This window comes from Orbicella franksi, chromosome 7 (assembly GCF_964199315.1).
Source record: "Orbicella franksi chromosome 7, jaOrbFran1.1, whole genome shotgun sequence".
Classification (NCBI taxonomy): Eukaryota; Metazoa; Cnidaria; class Anthozoa; order Scleractinia; family Merulinidae; genus Orbicella; species Orbicella franksi.
In genome coordinates, this window is record NC_138151.1 from 23,306,525 (window position 1) to 23,320,657 (window position 14,133).

The 14,133-nt window shown below is 38.7% G+C and overlaps 3 protein-coding genes across 7 annotated transcripts in view; 1 reads left to right on the forward strand and 2 right to left on the reverse strand.

Annotated features, from left to right (window-relative positions):
- The window catches only part of LOC145492682 (uncharacterized), a 12,855-nt gene extending 8,252 nt beyond the window's left edge, over nt 1–4,603 (reverse strand). Inside the window, exons 1-4 of the mRNA XM_081472092.1 lie at nt 4,590–4,603; nt 4,050–4,124; nt 603–665; nt 253–461 (exon numbers count right to left, since the gene is read on the reverse strand). Of these exons, the coding sequence (XP_081328218.1) occupies nt 253–461; nt 603–665; nt 4,050–4,124; nt 4,590–4,603 (361 nt within the window). The remainder of the gene's footprint in view (nt 1–252; nt 462–602; nt 666–4,049; nt 4,125–4,589) is intronic.
- Nucleotides 1–14,133, forward strand: part of LOC145492241 (uncharacterized) — a 629,788-nt gene that overhangs the window by 256,342 nt on the left and 359,313 nt on the right. The window lies entirely within an intron of this gene.
- On the reverse strand, nt 4,226–13,762 carry LOC145492441 (uncharacterized). Its single transcript, XM_081471888.1, has 11 exons — nt 13,697–13,762; nt 13,220–13,291; nt 12,569–12,640; nt 11,469–11,540; nt 10,228–10,299; nt 9,129–9,200; nt 8,359–8,430; nt 8,055–8,126; nt 7,159–7,230; nt 5,367–5,444; nt 4,226–4,695 (listed from the first exon to the last, which is right to left on the reverse strand). Exons 2-11 carry the CDS (start codon nt 13,285–13,287, stop codon nt 4,611–4,613), a joined length of 735 nt encoding a protein of 244 aa, XP_081328014.1. The 5' UTR covers nt 13,288–13,291; nt 13,697–13,762; the 3' UTR covers nt 4,226–4,610.

Consider the following 14,133-nt stretch of genomic DNA (forward strand, 5'->3'; position numbering starts at 1 on the left):
CGTAAGCAGAAGAAAGTAGAAAAAACGATATCCGAAACAAATAGATTCCATTTGTCAGTGCGTGTGTACTGTGATAACGCATGGAGGACGTCAAAAGGTGGTAACAAAATCTGTCACGATACTCGGCTGTAGTTCGAAGCATACTTCTTTGTTCTCAACACGTTTTGGCCTCGTCCATTCGTTGTTAGAGTGCACACGGGCTGCCAACTTGAATCTATTTGGTAAATATAAAACGAAACTTAATATAGATACCGGGTGGACAAGGTATGCATCCTTCAGCTCCCTGGGAAGAAGAGTTGGAAAACGTTCCCATGGGGCAGGGTATGAGGTACAAATAATCCGTGTGCTTTTGCGGTAGTTTGGTGAATCCTGAAGCCAACAGAGCGTCGACTGTTGCTTTACCAATTTCTCCCTTGGGATTTTTCACTTCAACGGCGTCGGTGACGGCTTCGTTGGGATTGCTAAAAAAGACGTAAACAAGTCCAGCAGTTAGCCGTGGAAACATCGTCATCTCCATCAAAGTGAATGGTGAACAGATCGATTTTCAAAAGCTTTCAGACAAGTTAATATACTCAGACATAGTTATTGAGAGATCCGCATACAGGTAGATTATGCATCGCACAGAGGAAAATTTCAATGTCCTTGGGATTCCAGTTTTTATCAATCTAGAATAAGAAAAAAAGGACCGTTTCTTCGTTTACCCAAATATCGTCCACACATTGCGTAACTTTGCTTGTCAAATTGCTAACACGTATGGCGTGTAACAATTGAAAAAAATAGTGTTTGGGCAATGGTTAGCAAGCAAAGCAAAATATGTGTAAATTAACATAGTTCACATATTTTGCTCGTTCTTGATTAAGTAATCAGTAGTAATAGCAGCAGCAGCGGCAGCAGCAGTAGTAGTAGTAGCAGTAGTAGTAGTAGCAGTAGCAGCAGCAGCAGTAGCAGTAGCAGTAGCAGTAGCAGTAGCAGTAGCAGTAGCAGTAGCAGAGGCAGTAGTCGCAGTAGTCGCAGTAGTCGCAGTAGTCGTCGCAGTAGTCGTCGTAGTAGTCGTCGTAGTAGTCGTCGTCGTAGTCGTCGTCGTAGTCGTCGTCGTCGTCGTAGTAGTCGTAGTCGTAGTCGTAGTCGTAGTCGTAGTCGTAGTGGTGGCGGTGGTGGCGGTGGTGGCGGTGGTGGCGGTCGTAGTATGATGATGACTTTATGCAAGCGTCGAGGTATTTAGCTGTTAACAAATTACATTGGAACACATAAAATCTTTAATGGATTTATTAAAAGTAAGATGTTTACACATATACAACTATACAAGTAGAAGAATCTAACAGTAAAAAGAATCTCAAAGCATATTAAAACTAATCACACCGTATATTCCTTTAAGCCTAGACTAAGAGAGTGAAAACGTAAGTCGCAATTCCTGCAGTCTTCTAACAGAAGAGTCAACTCTTTTCTTCATGCTTTGTGTAAAACTGTTCAATGTTGGACTCTCTATGTCCAATGGGCTTATTTTGCTCCATAGGAGGGGTCCAAGATAGCTTAAGTAAGGTTTAGTAAATGAGGAGGAGTGTTTTATCAAGTTTAAAACACGAGACGCAGCCGAGTGTTTTAGGACTTGATAAAACACGAATTGCGAATGTATTGAACGACTTCAAAAGCTTTACTGTACGTCTATCCATTCTCACACTAATATTTAGAGTTTAGTTATTTTGGCCAAGAAAATTGGACGTACAATTTAGCCGTGTTTTTATCAGATATAAAGACACCATTAAACATTAATTTCTTTTGTATTTCCTTTATGAATTATTTACGAGTTTTTGAATGAGTATTTACTAAACACTCGGGATTTCAAAGGGAAAATTCATATACCAAGAGAGAATAATTATTCTCTCTTGCATTTACTTCGCTTCCATCGTCTTACAAATAGAATAAAAACTTAATTATTTTAAATCCGCGACCAATGCATGGAGTACACAAACCAATCGAGAAAAAGAGCGCGTCTTCATTATGAGCTACTTTGACCGGTTTGACGAAACTGAAACGCAATGATGAAACAAGAGCAAGCGTTCAGCTCATTTCTTTTGTTATTTGACAACGCTTTATTTCAAAAGCCCTCTTAGAGGACATGTGGTTACTGGATAGGGAATAACTACAATGGTACAAAAAAGAATTGCAGAGTTTTGTTTTCATTGCAAAATATTTGTTTTCAAATTTAAAATGCTTGACACATATGCTCGATGCGAGGATAAGAAGGCCAAGACAGGAACGGCACTGGACGCGGGAAACTTTGATTCGCTAGTCCCCGTCGTGTCGCCAAACACAAAATGTGTTTTTTTTCATATAGGACGGCGACCTCAATTACTCGTGTTACATAAAAGCTTTTCACAAAAGCAATGACATCCTTGAGAGGTAGAAGTCTTTTCGAGTAAAAATAGAACTGTAACTAGGATAAGACATATTGGAATAAAAACGTTCTCTGGTTAAAAATATATTAAACATAAGCTTTCGGCTATCAGTCTATAGCCTTTAACGAATGGAAAATGTGGCGCACAATCGAAAATAGATATTCTCAATTTTTCGCACCCCATTCGTATATATTTTCGCTTGCGCGCCACATTTTTCATTCGTTAAAGGCTATAGACTGATAGCCGAAAGCTTATGTTTAATATATTTTTAACCAGAGAACGTTTTTATTCCAAGAAGTCTTTTCGTATTAACCTTAAACGATGGTGAACTGACGACGCCGAAATTATCGTTATATAAGCTTACATGAAGCAAACATTCCTAATCTGTCAGTATTTTAATAATAAAGAATCCAGAGAGTCCGTCTGAAGGGATCTTATCGACTATTATCGACTTGGTTCAGATGGCTTTTTGCCAGCAGAGCGTTTTATAATCCTGTCGAGGAATCCTGACTTAGGTTACTATTTATAAGGAAACAAACATTACATCTAATTCCGGGTGGTACGAGAAAATGAAATAAACATCAATTTGAGAATGTGCATTTATTTGCTCGATGAACGCTTTCAAGGCATGTAACAATCGTATTTCCAATCAAAACCTTTCGGAAACTGCTCAAAATCCTTCGAGAAAAATACTTTGGCACAATCGGTGAAAGCTGTGCCTGGTTATACGAGAAAGAAAGATAGAAAACTGAGAAAACATTGCGGCTACTCACGTGATTATCCAAACAATGTCACGTCATGTCGCAAGAGCGTGGGAAAACGAGTCTGCAATATCCTTCGGCCGGTCAGCGGCTAGGGATCGTAGTCATTCGTAATGCTCCGTAACGCTACGTTTCTACTAGCAAATTCGCATTTTTGTTTTCACTTCATTAGTGATATCAAATTAAACGGAAGCAATTTTAAACAGGAATAATAGTTATTTTTATTAAAACTTGCGTTTTAAAGGTGAAAATTGATCAAAAGAACTAGAGCAAATCTCGAGGTTTTTTCGGCCTCGCTTCGCGAGATCCGAAAAGTCACGTACTTACTTACTAACACACATGATGACATAAAGGTGACTGGCTAGAAGCCAGTAACTCACAAAAAATATGTATTGAGAGAAATTGTTTGGCCGTCGGGGGCAGTCAGATCATTGTAAGGACATCACGAAAAAAGTTGCACCCGAATAAATTCTCTGTTGTACGCGGGGCCCGCCTTTAATTAGAGTGCAATTACACTACTCAATTTCACACCTAGAGATTTACATTTGAGATTTACACTTCACACATCAAACCGTTTGATTGACAGCTACCGATTCTTTTACGAGAGTAGTCGGCATTTAGCTGGCTTTCCGAAAGCTTATTTATTCAATTATTATGCCGCGCATTGGGAAACTGGAAGTACCAGGTTCGAAACACAATAGAATTCTGAACGATGAGCGTAGCATTTCTTAGGCTTTTAGAAAACAAAAACAAAGCCAGGAAGTTGACGTCCTTGATCCACAACTGAACACTTGGTAAGTGAAAGCACATTTTTATTTGTTGTTGTTGTTGTTGTTGTTGTTGTTGTTGTTGTTGTGTTTGTTGGATAATAATACAAAAAATGATACATTACAATTTAGAGTCCAGTTTGCTTATGTTGATGAAAGAGCTGAGGCTCAATTTCTTCAAGTTTGCTCGTTGCAAAAATCTTGAAATAAGGGAGAGAAAATTTTTTAAATACAATAAACAACAAACAAAGTTCAAACAAATGCAGGTACCTACAAATTAAGTGAAATAACCTCATTAGCATATTGGTTGGCTTAGCTGGTTGGAGGTGGTTTGCCTAACATCTGCCTCTATTCAGATTGTCGCGTCATTGGGCAGTGAACCTAAGCTGTTGGCCTTGCCTCCTTCACCTCTGCTAGTACAAGCAATCTTGAAGGGAACGGAAAGAAACCCCCACACTATTCAAAAAGAGCTGGTAGGGAAGTTCTTTCTACGTGCTGAGGTCTGTCCCTTCACACATCTCATGGGTGGGGTGGGTGGAGATGGCGGGATGGGACCTGTCCCCAAAACCTGTGTTGGTTTCGAAACGTCTAAAGGGGTCCATTGTTCTGAGAAGGAGCAAGGGACATACATAATTATAACTTATTTATCGTTATAAATAACTTACAACTTATTTTTCATTGTTGACTTACACTTTCATTGAAGCATATTTATTGTCAAGAACTCTAAATGCCTTTGGTTCAATTTTCTTTATTGGATTATCTGACAAGATTCTAGCAGTAAAGCATAAAAATCAGCAACAACAACAACAGATTAAATGAGCAATGGAAACATGAAAAGGACATTGTACTTTAACCTTATCGGTTTTTCGCGCGGATTTTCACATCATACTGTTGCGAAAGCAAATCTTGCTATCAAAACAGTGCATGTGGGGTCCGTTTTTTACGTCACAAATAACCGGCATCGTTTCCTAAAGCAGTTGTCCCATAGAATAATGCACAGATTATTTGAGTTAGACGCTTGAAGAAGAAGAAGTAAAGTGTCACTTTGCAACTAGTACTGTTTATCAGTTCACCCCATTCAAGGCAAATAAGGTGATGATGCATTTTTATTTTCGCCGTAAGTACGCAACAGATATCTTTTGTTATTATCTAGCACATTGTAAACATGTCCAAACATGGTCGTGGCGCTAGCTCTCAATAATCACGTGGATCGCACTCAACAGATATCCTACGATATAGGAAATTTCACGTGTCACGGAGAAAAATGGTGGATTTTCCGGCTATTCTGCTGCAAACTCAGAAACCCGTGCTTCGTTTTCGGTATTTATTTACAAAACATTTTTCCTGCTTACACAGATATAAAGACACCATTAGCCAGCTGTGTGTGTGTGTCTCTGTTTATCTATCTAGCGTGTTTTAACAAATTAAATGTTTTGTCTTACATCACTTGATTTGACCTCGAATTTAGATTACTGAATGCTCCGCTTGGAATCATCTCCAAACGATTGCTGCCTAGAAATCTAAAATGCACAAAACGTAACAGGGAAAACGACGTAAGATTAATTAAATACTTACGGTTAAACATTTCTTTAAATGGATCAACTGCTAACAACAATAACATATTAGGTGGTTCATTATACGTTTCACGGAAGCCGTGAAGATATTAGAGCTTTCCCCCTTCAGCGCTCATTTTCTGCTTGATGGGACCGAGTCAGTATGATCCCTGTTCTCACAAGCACCGTTCTGAATTGGCTTAGCAGTGCTCAGTCGAAGCGTTCCCAACTTTGCTGGTAAAAAACATCCAATATTCTTGCATCCAACACAATGGGTGTGTTTGAGTGCTGGGTGCTGTTGGATTTTGTTTTTGAAGTGCACTTAACCCATTGTTCAAAGACACCCTCTAAGTTCGACCTAAGAACGAAGTGAACGCTTTCACGTGTACTTACACACTGAATTCAAGTTCTTACCGACAGACAGGTCGGCAGATAGACAGAAATAAACGCGGACATACAGAGATCTCTTCTACTGGTATCGATGAACATCAGTTGGTCAGTATCACTGTCATTGTAACTGTCACCTCAATGTCATTGTCATTGCCACGATCAGTCTCATTGCCAGTGTCATTGTCTTTGTCAGTGACACTGCCATTATCAGTGACATGACAAAGACATTGTCATTATCATTAATTTTTCATTGCAGCTGCCAGTGTCAGTGTCAGTGACAAGTGTTATTGATACAGTAAAAACCTGCATAAAAGAACACGTGTTTTGGGGGTTCAGGTTGATTTTGTTCTTGTATATCGGGTGTTTTCTGCAAAATCAGCCTGAAAATGTTCTTAAGGAGTTCTTAAAATTTTTTCTAAAAATCAAATACTGCATAGACTGCCAACAGATTAAATCAATGGGCAAGCACAACATTTTAACTTAATTGATGGATGGAACAAAACCTTAACTGTATTAATTAAGGCTATAATATTACACTGGGGAGGGATAGCAGTTCTGGTGATAAACAACTCGTTATTCTAATCTAACTGGCAGCCAATTTTTTTTATATATATATAAGAGCAATTTCCGTTTTTCAGGCTGAATATGTTCTTGTGTATATGGTACTTCTTTGACAAAATTTCAGCCCGAGTGTTCTTAATCCACTTGTTCGTTTATTCTGGTTTTTACTGTAGCGTCAGTAATAGTATTAGTATTGATACCTTCATTTAAAGAACACTTAACAAAATTACTCATTTGTGATTGGTCCTGAGCAGCACAATTTATTCCAAATACCACTCCTTAAGACAAGGTTTCATGACAACGGTGCGTGAGCTTAGCCAAACGTTGCAAATTTGAATGTTTTGACGAGTGAAACTGGACGAAAAGGCGTATAAACTAAAAGGCACATAAGTTACCATTCTCTGGAAGACCCTGGAATGATTTGTTGGGCTAATTTATCAGAATAAACGATAATTAACAAGTTGCGCGACGGCTCATACAATTGGTAGTTTTGTTGAGCGAACTATAACTATAAAAAAAAAATGCACAATCTTCTCGTACAATTCACTCCCCTGTACCTATTAATCACGAATTGTACTCGAGTTCGTGCGATTTCCTATACAAATTTGAATCTCATGTGGATTACAATATATATTTTAACTAAATTTAGCGTTCCACACACCAGAAAAAAATCACTCCGTCTTTGCTTTACTTCACAACTTCAACACAAATTTGGTGGTTTTATACATACAGGTATTGGAGTTCGGTAGTATTAGCAAACGTTGCATTTGATATCTTTGATATTTTGTTGTTCCACAAAGAGCTGATGCAAATAAAAACAAAATGGCAAAATCAAGATAAGAGCTGTGTAGAAATGATAACGAAGTTCGATCATCATATGATACTGTTGTGATATGTTTCGGTCCTCAAAGGAGACCACTTTGCGAACTTTGAGTATTTAATATCATAGGTAAATGGCTGGTGTTTGTAGCCGATATAACTCTCACTCTGATTGGCTAAGCGCGAAGGCAAAATTCTCCCGTAATGCCCAGGGGCCGACAATAAATTATGCAAAAACAAAACAAAACTATAAGCTGTTTTTTTTTCTTAAATTCTAATCGTAACTGTAACAAAATTCTCGCATCTGATTGGCTATCACCAGCTACGATTTTCGCCCAAATAGGACAGTGTAATTGGACTGTACGCGTCATGCCAAAGTAATTGGACAGTACAGTCCATCGCGCGCGCGCGCTGCAAGAGGGTAGTTTTTCTCTCATTTCTTTCTCGGATTTTGTTACAGTTACGATTAATTGGTAACAGGACTTCGTGTCGTCCAATTCGGTCTGTAATCATAATCGTGATGTTGTTAATCACTCGTATGGTCACAGACCGAATTGGAATCCACTCAGTCCTATTACCATTATATATCATAAACAATTTAGTAACCTTTAACGTACGGTATTAACGGAAAAATTTCAAACCTCGTTGTTGCTGTGTTGACCTCGCTATCACTCGGTCAGTATGGCAGAGCGTGACTTTGAAATATCACTCATCAAATCACTTTTTATGGAACTATATTTTTTCCTTTGATCAGATGTTGTACGCTACTCCTTCAAAGTTCTTATTTATGGTGACTTATATACGTACAGGAAGTCTAACTTGTTTAGCATGCCAAATATTCTGTCAGGCAAGACTGTAATGTTGTTTGACTGCAAAAACCTAATAAAAGAAACAAAAGTTGTCGCACGAAATTTGACCGTAACCAATTTCTAGTTGAGATTTTGGGCTTCTTTTCCAAAAAATTGCCTCTACATTCCCTTTACTAGTAAGCACAGGATTACTCTCCCAATGGTGCTACAGAGCTAGCGAACGCACATTTTTTCCCATAATTGGGGATAAAGATAAAGTCAGGTTCCAAATCAATGTCGTCGAGTACTTTATTTCCACTCACAGGAAACGAATCTTTTTGAAGTTGTCGAACGCTCCTTTAGGCAACTCCGTTATGAAGTTTGATTCTAAATGCCTGCAATTAGGTAGTATCACATAAATGGAACAGTTTAATCTGTTCTAAATAGCAGAACCACATACACTTGAACGTAATAGTTTCTTTAATCTGATAGAAACACGTCCCATTTCACACTTTATTCAGAAGTAAAACGCATTACGCTCTCCTGTTTATTTTTTCTGCTTAACAGTTGCTAGTCCCATAAACGACCGCCCCACTTCTCGCGTCTTCTCACTAGACACCCTTTTTCAACCCTTGCCAATAATTTATAAGCTATAAGAAAATAATTAACACCATGAAACAGTTTTGCGCTAAAATTGATTTGGACCAGACTCCCTTGGCCTAAGGGCCCGTGCGCACTTGGTTGAAAAGATTTGTTTGGCTCTGACAAAAATCTCGACAAATTTTGTCTCCACCAAATTTTGACATTTTCAGCCATTTTAACGCCTGCAAATTGTAAAATCCGACAGTTTTGACGCTTGACAAAAATTTTTCCTGCTTGAGGCAGGACGACGGCGCTTTTGAAGTTTGGTACGGCTTGGCAAAATTTTGGTAGGACGAAAAGCGCCGTTCGCACTTAGCTTGCATAACGGAACTGATGACAGATATTTTTTCTCGAAATAAACAAAAATTCGCCTAGTACGTACGGGCCCTAACTCTTATGCTGTCATTCAAATAAGGAATAAAGTTTTTACTCCATATTAAAACAGTCTTACAGTTTCCAAAGCTCTGTTAGATTAGCAAACACGCCATCAGGTAGAACTTTAATGGCGTTTGATGACAAATACCTGTGAACAGCCGAAGAAAAATTAGGCTTCCTGGAGAAATCTAGGCTATAGACGTTTCGCTATCAAGGAATTAAGTCATCAACTGTTTTTCTTATAAAAGATCCTTTCCTTACAGAAAGAAGTCTTAATTCTATTTGGCGACCGACTACGTGAATAAACATAAAGAAACATGCCAGACGGGACAAAGAGCGGTTTTAATTGATTGTCATAAAACGAAACCCAAGGAAATATCCAGGGCCAGTCACAACAGACGCAAACGGCCCATCAGAATTTTAAGCAATTGCATGCAATAGGTCATTTCCGAATTACCTCAGGCCCTCTTTCTGAAAGCGAGTCTTTGTGCTCACCCTTTCATATGCAAATCAATGAGTTAAATTTGCTTGTGAATGAAAACTGATTTGCATATGAAAGGATAAGCACCTAGATTCGTTTTGAAAACTGAAGAGGCCTGAGGTAATTCGGAAATAGCCTATTGGCACCAAGCACGGCAAAATGCGTGCGTGGAAGTTGCGATTACTTTTAGTCAGTTTTGATTCTTATTGGTTGAAAGTGGTTACCAATCATCGGCGTGGAAAGTTCAGTGTTCCAAGGAAAAAACACACACAGATATTCATGAACTGCTTGTACTGTTTGAAATACGTAATCATTTTTTCTCGTACTGGTGGATCATGGGAGAGAATTAAGGGAGTGGAAGATCCACGTTGGCGGTCTTTCAGAAATATTATTGGCGTTGTTCCCCTGCTAAATGTGACAGGTGCACCACTTTTGACTTGAACGGATGCCGTTTTGGATCTGTTTTATGCTTCCTGAGTATCACCGCTGAAATTTTCTTGAAGCCGCAATGGCCATCACATCCTTCCCTCCCCCTCCCATCCACGTCTTGTTCAGAAATCAAGAAAAATAAAAGCCCAGGATAACTAGACATGGGTTATTGATAGAGGTAAATAAATACTTTAACTGCATTTTCTAGGCACAGGTCACATCTTGAAGTACACAGCTGTTAGAGCTCAGTCTTCTCTGCACTTACAGATCGCTTAGATATTCCAAGCTAGAAAACACACTTCCTGGGAGCACAGTAATAGAGTTTGATGACAAATCGCTGTGAACACGTGAACAGATACTTTAGACTTACTGGTAGACTGCAGATCTAACTCTAAGATGGTCAACTATATCCAGAGGTTTGATTCATAATTTAAAATTTAGCTCCACGATCGTACTTCTTCTAGCTCTCCAAAGCGTTCTAACATCGTTATACAACATTTTACATGTTGCTGGTAAAAAGGTTTAGAACGTTTAGCTCTATACCTGAGATGATGTTCCATCAATTTTAGCTTACTGGATAAATTATTTGCTGTCGGTCAAACATTTGTCTCTCTTTAAATAATGTCAAATGTTAACACTGTTTGAACGTTTTGTCGGGCGGTTAAACGTTGAGTCAAAAACCCATCGTCTCCCCGAGCTGCCCGGCCTCGCCTTGATTTCATTTCATGATAAAATTTCAACGATTCCAATGTAAAATAGAGAAGGGAAATCAGAAAAAAACTATTTCGACTTAGCTTCATTGACCTCAGATGACCTTTTGATTTATGAAACTTAGTTCCCTTTTTTTTTATTTAGCACTAACGCGGAATTACAAAGAAAGGCCAAAGGCAGAGGCTTGAAGACTAAATGCGTATGTGTTTGTTAAAGTTGTCATACATTCGATTCTGAAGACAAATTGCCCTAACTGTTCCACTGGAGCTTTGTTTTCATGAGGTCTGATCTTTTTTTGAGAAAACACAAATAAAAAGGTGTTCCCTTGGTGTGGAAAATAAACCCTAAGAGGGAGTCGTTGGTTAAACGAGAAATCAAACGGTGTTTTTGAGTGTATCTGGTGATAGCCTCTCATGCAGTCGTTTTAGGAGACTCCGATTTCACCTCCTCCCCACAAACAAGTCATTTTGTGGGGAGGTGAAATACGAGTCACCTAAAAACGACTGCGTGGGAGGTTAATCTGGTGAGTACTATCCGCAAATCCGACGAGAGTGTATCTTGTTATTTCGAGACAATTTGTGATCCTTTATCCTGTTGAAAATTATATCAATTATATTATATTCAACGACACGTTGTTTTGTTGTTGTTTTTTTTTTTTTGAGCTACGACTTTAGCATTTTTGGACAAGAAAATCATGAAGGCAACTTTAATTTTTTGCACTAATGGGGGATGGGAAAACAAAAGGAAGCCGTTTTCTGGTTACATTACCGAGTTAATGGTACCAATTTAACTTACAGAAACGCTAGCTCTTTTAGATTGCCAAACACCCCTTCCGGAAGGACTTTGATAGAGTTATACGACAAATCCCTTGACGGAACACAAGGAAAGTCAAATCAGTGAAGGAACTAACATAATATGCTTTGTGCGCGGCGCATGTGGTTAAAACTAGTAGTAAGGCCTGTTGATATCCAATAACGAAAACTTCGTTCAGTATCTCTATATCAAAATAAATCTCCTATCAATAAGGCTTGCTCGTTCTCGGCGACTGTTTATGAAATTTTTCATTCGCATCATGATCCTTACCAGCATGGGCTAAAGATGGGTGAGCTTGACTGCTGTGGATCTATCATGAAGAAAATTTCCTACAACTGCACTCAGCCGGCTTTTTTACTAGTGAAAGGCTACATCAAACTCTCTTAGCTAACCACATTTGAAATGACCCTTTCAAATCGTGATATATCGCGATTTGGTCACTTTTTATCGCAAGATAAATTTTCTTCGGGCTAGTCTCTCTTTTGTCTTGAATCTTTTGTTTCCATTACCCAATCCTGGTGCTGTACAAAGAAGGTTGGCACTGGCATATTTCCAAGCGTGACTACATGGTTTGCCTTTTGGTTGGAACCACCTTTGTCTGGTTATATGTGCTAAGCCTTGCTATGGAGTAAATTCAGATGATATGCTAACGTAGAAGCTGGTTTTACTCAACAGGAAAAGATTCATCTGTATCCTGGGCAGCTTATAGCTATTTGGGAAAATCAAACCTTTGCAAGGGCTGGTGGAATCTAGATAGAAATTTTGGAGTAACCGAGGATTTTTAGAGATATTTTTAAATTAATCATAGTGAACAAGTAACACCAGATTGAAATTTTCATTACAATTCGGTGCTCAATTCTAATCAAAACTGAGTGACCACCTCTGGACTTATTTTTAGATCCCTCTAGCCCTCATTAATTAAGATCTGCCTTTCTCACATAATTACATGGAAACCGCAGGAGTACTTTTGCTTAAGGAAGCACCGTCTTAAAGAAACCCGGCTGTTCTCGGACAATCTCAGAAGTGCAGATGCACAATCAAAATACACGACACCGGCCTTAAATGCTTCAATTTTCACTTACAGGAAATCTAGTATCTTCAGGCTTGAAAACACCCCTTCAGGTAGCCTTGTGATATTGTTGGATTTCAGACGCCTGAAAGAAAGGTGAGGCGGTATTTTATTCATAGAATACAAAATTTCCTACTTAGCCGTTCGTCCCTGTTATTCAGCGGCAAGTTCAAAAGGTATCGGGATTGCGATTCGGATCCTACGGAATATCTTTTAAACTATACGCCATGTTTGAATTCTTACTGCACTTTCAGATGGAAGGAATTTTATCCCGTTGATCCATCTCCCGATAGCACTATGCAAAAAGTCAGCATATGACGTTTATTTTGGGAAGATTTTTGCAGGAAAATCATACATAGGCTACCATGCTCATGAAGGGTGGTAGCGCTGAAAATCAGTTTCATTCAGTTCATCTTGACTATAACATCCACTGGTTTCTTGACCACTATAAACAACAACGTTTAAACATTTTTTTTTTGGAACATTTTCTTGTCATGTACGGATAGGGTAATCCGTGTTGAGAATAACCTTTCTTCTGGAAAACGTTTTTTCTCCGTAACCTTTAATTCCTAAACCCAGTCACAAAAGAAGACCTTTTAATCTGTGTTTGTTTTTAAGGCATATTCCACTCAAAGTATCCTCGCTATCATAAAAAATGACGTACAAGGTGTAAAGTTTTGACTGTTTCAAAAATAAACGTTCCGGCAACGCTGCAATATGGTTTGATGACATATCCCTAGGAAAACAAAAAGGAAAAGAAAGAAGTCATGGAAGGAACTTTTATGTCTTTCCTCGGCATATTGTTGTGCTAACTGTATTATGACAGGGCCTGGAAAGAGGTAAGATACTGTTCAATTAGTGCATACCCCCTCCCTCCCATGACACACTTGTCATGCAATCGGCAAGATCATATGCTCAGTTGTTATCCCGCGCCGGGTCAACCTTGGTGTGAACACGTGCTTCAGTTTATCCCTCCTTTTTCCCTAACACATATTTTGTACAACACAATGATTTGCAATTAGCCTTTCATTTGACCCGCGCTGTTAATGCCTTTCAAGGTTTGTTGACCGTCGGTGGTCGTCCTAGTACGTTGAATGAACATTCGTTTAAGTTTGTTTCCAGTACAATAATCTTCACTTACAGGAGGAAAAGTTTTGTGAGGTTGGCAAACACTCTCTCAGGTAAGAATTCAATTGCATTTGAAGTTAAATACCTGTGAAAAGATAAGCCGTTAAAACTGAATATATAGTTTTTTTTTTCTTAAGCAAAAAAGACATGCTTGTATTTGTTATTTGTAGTACGAGTAGTTCTCGTTTAAGATTTCGGGTAACATTTGGGAGCGGGGGAGGGCAGGTTTGAATTTTTAAGTTGACGTACCACAGCCTAAAAACAAAATAAGTAAGAGAAGACAAGGCACGGAGGCCACATTTCGGAGTCTTGCATATCATGGAATAACCTTGAAAACAATTCTAGCGATTTGTTCTTTGTTTTGTTTCATAGTTTTTACACTTTGTGCATATCAGATATCTAGTTACAGTAAGCATATACAGTTAAAGGCGCGTTTTGGCTCGCAACCGT

What these genes read in the sequence shown, in the direction of transcription:
- LOC145492441 (XM_081471888.1), bottom strand. Translation starts at nt 13,287, where the DNA reads ATGTCATCAAACCATATTGCAGCGTTGCCGGAACGTTTATTTTTGAAA. An exon ending in CAGTCAAAACTTTACACCTT is followed by an intron (nt 12,641 to 13,219) that starts GTACGTCATTTT and finishes CCTTTCTTTCAG; the next exon opens with GCGTCTGAAATCCAACAATA. An exon ending in CTGAAGATACTAGATTTCCT is followed by an intron (nt 11,541 to 12,568) that starts GTAAGTGAAAAT and finishes TGTTCCGTCAAG; the next exon opens with GGATTTGTCGTATAACTCTA.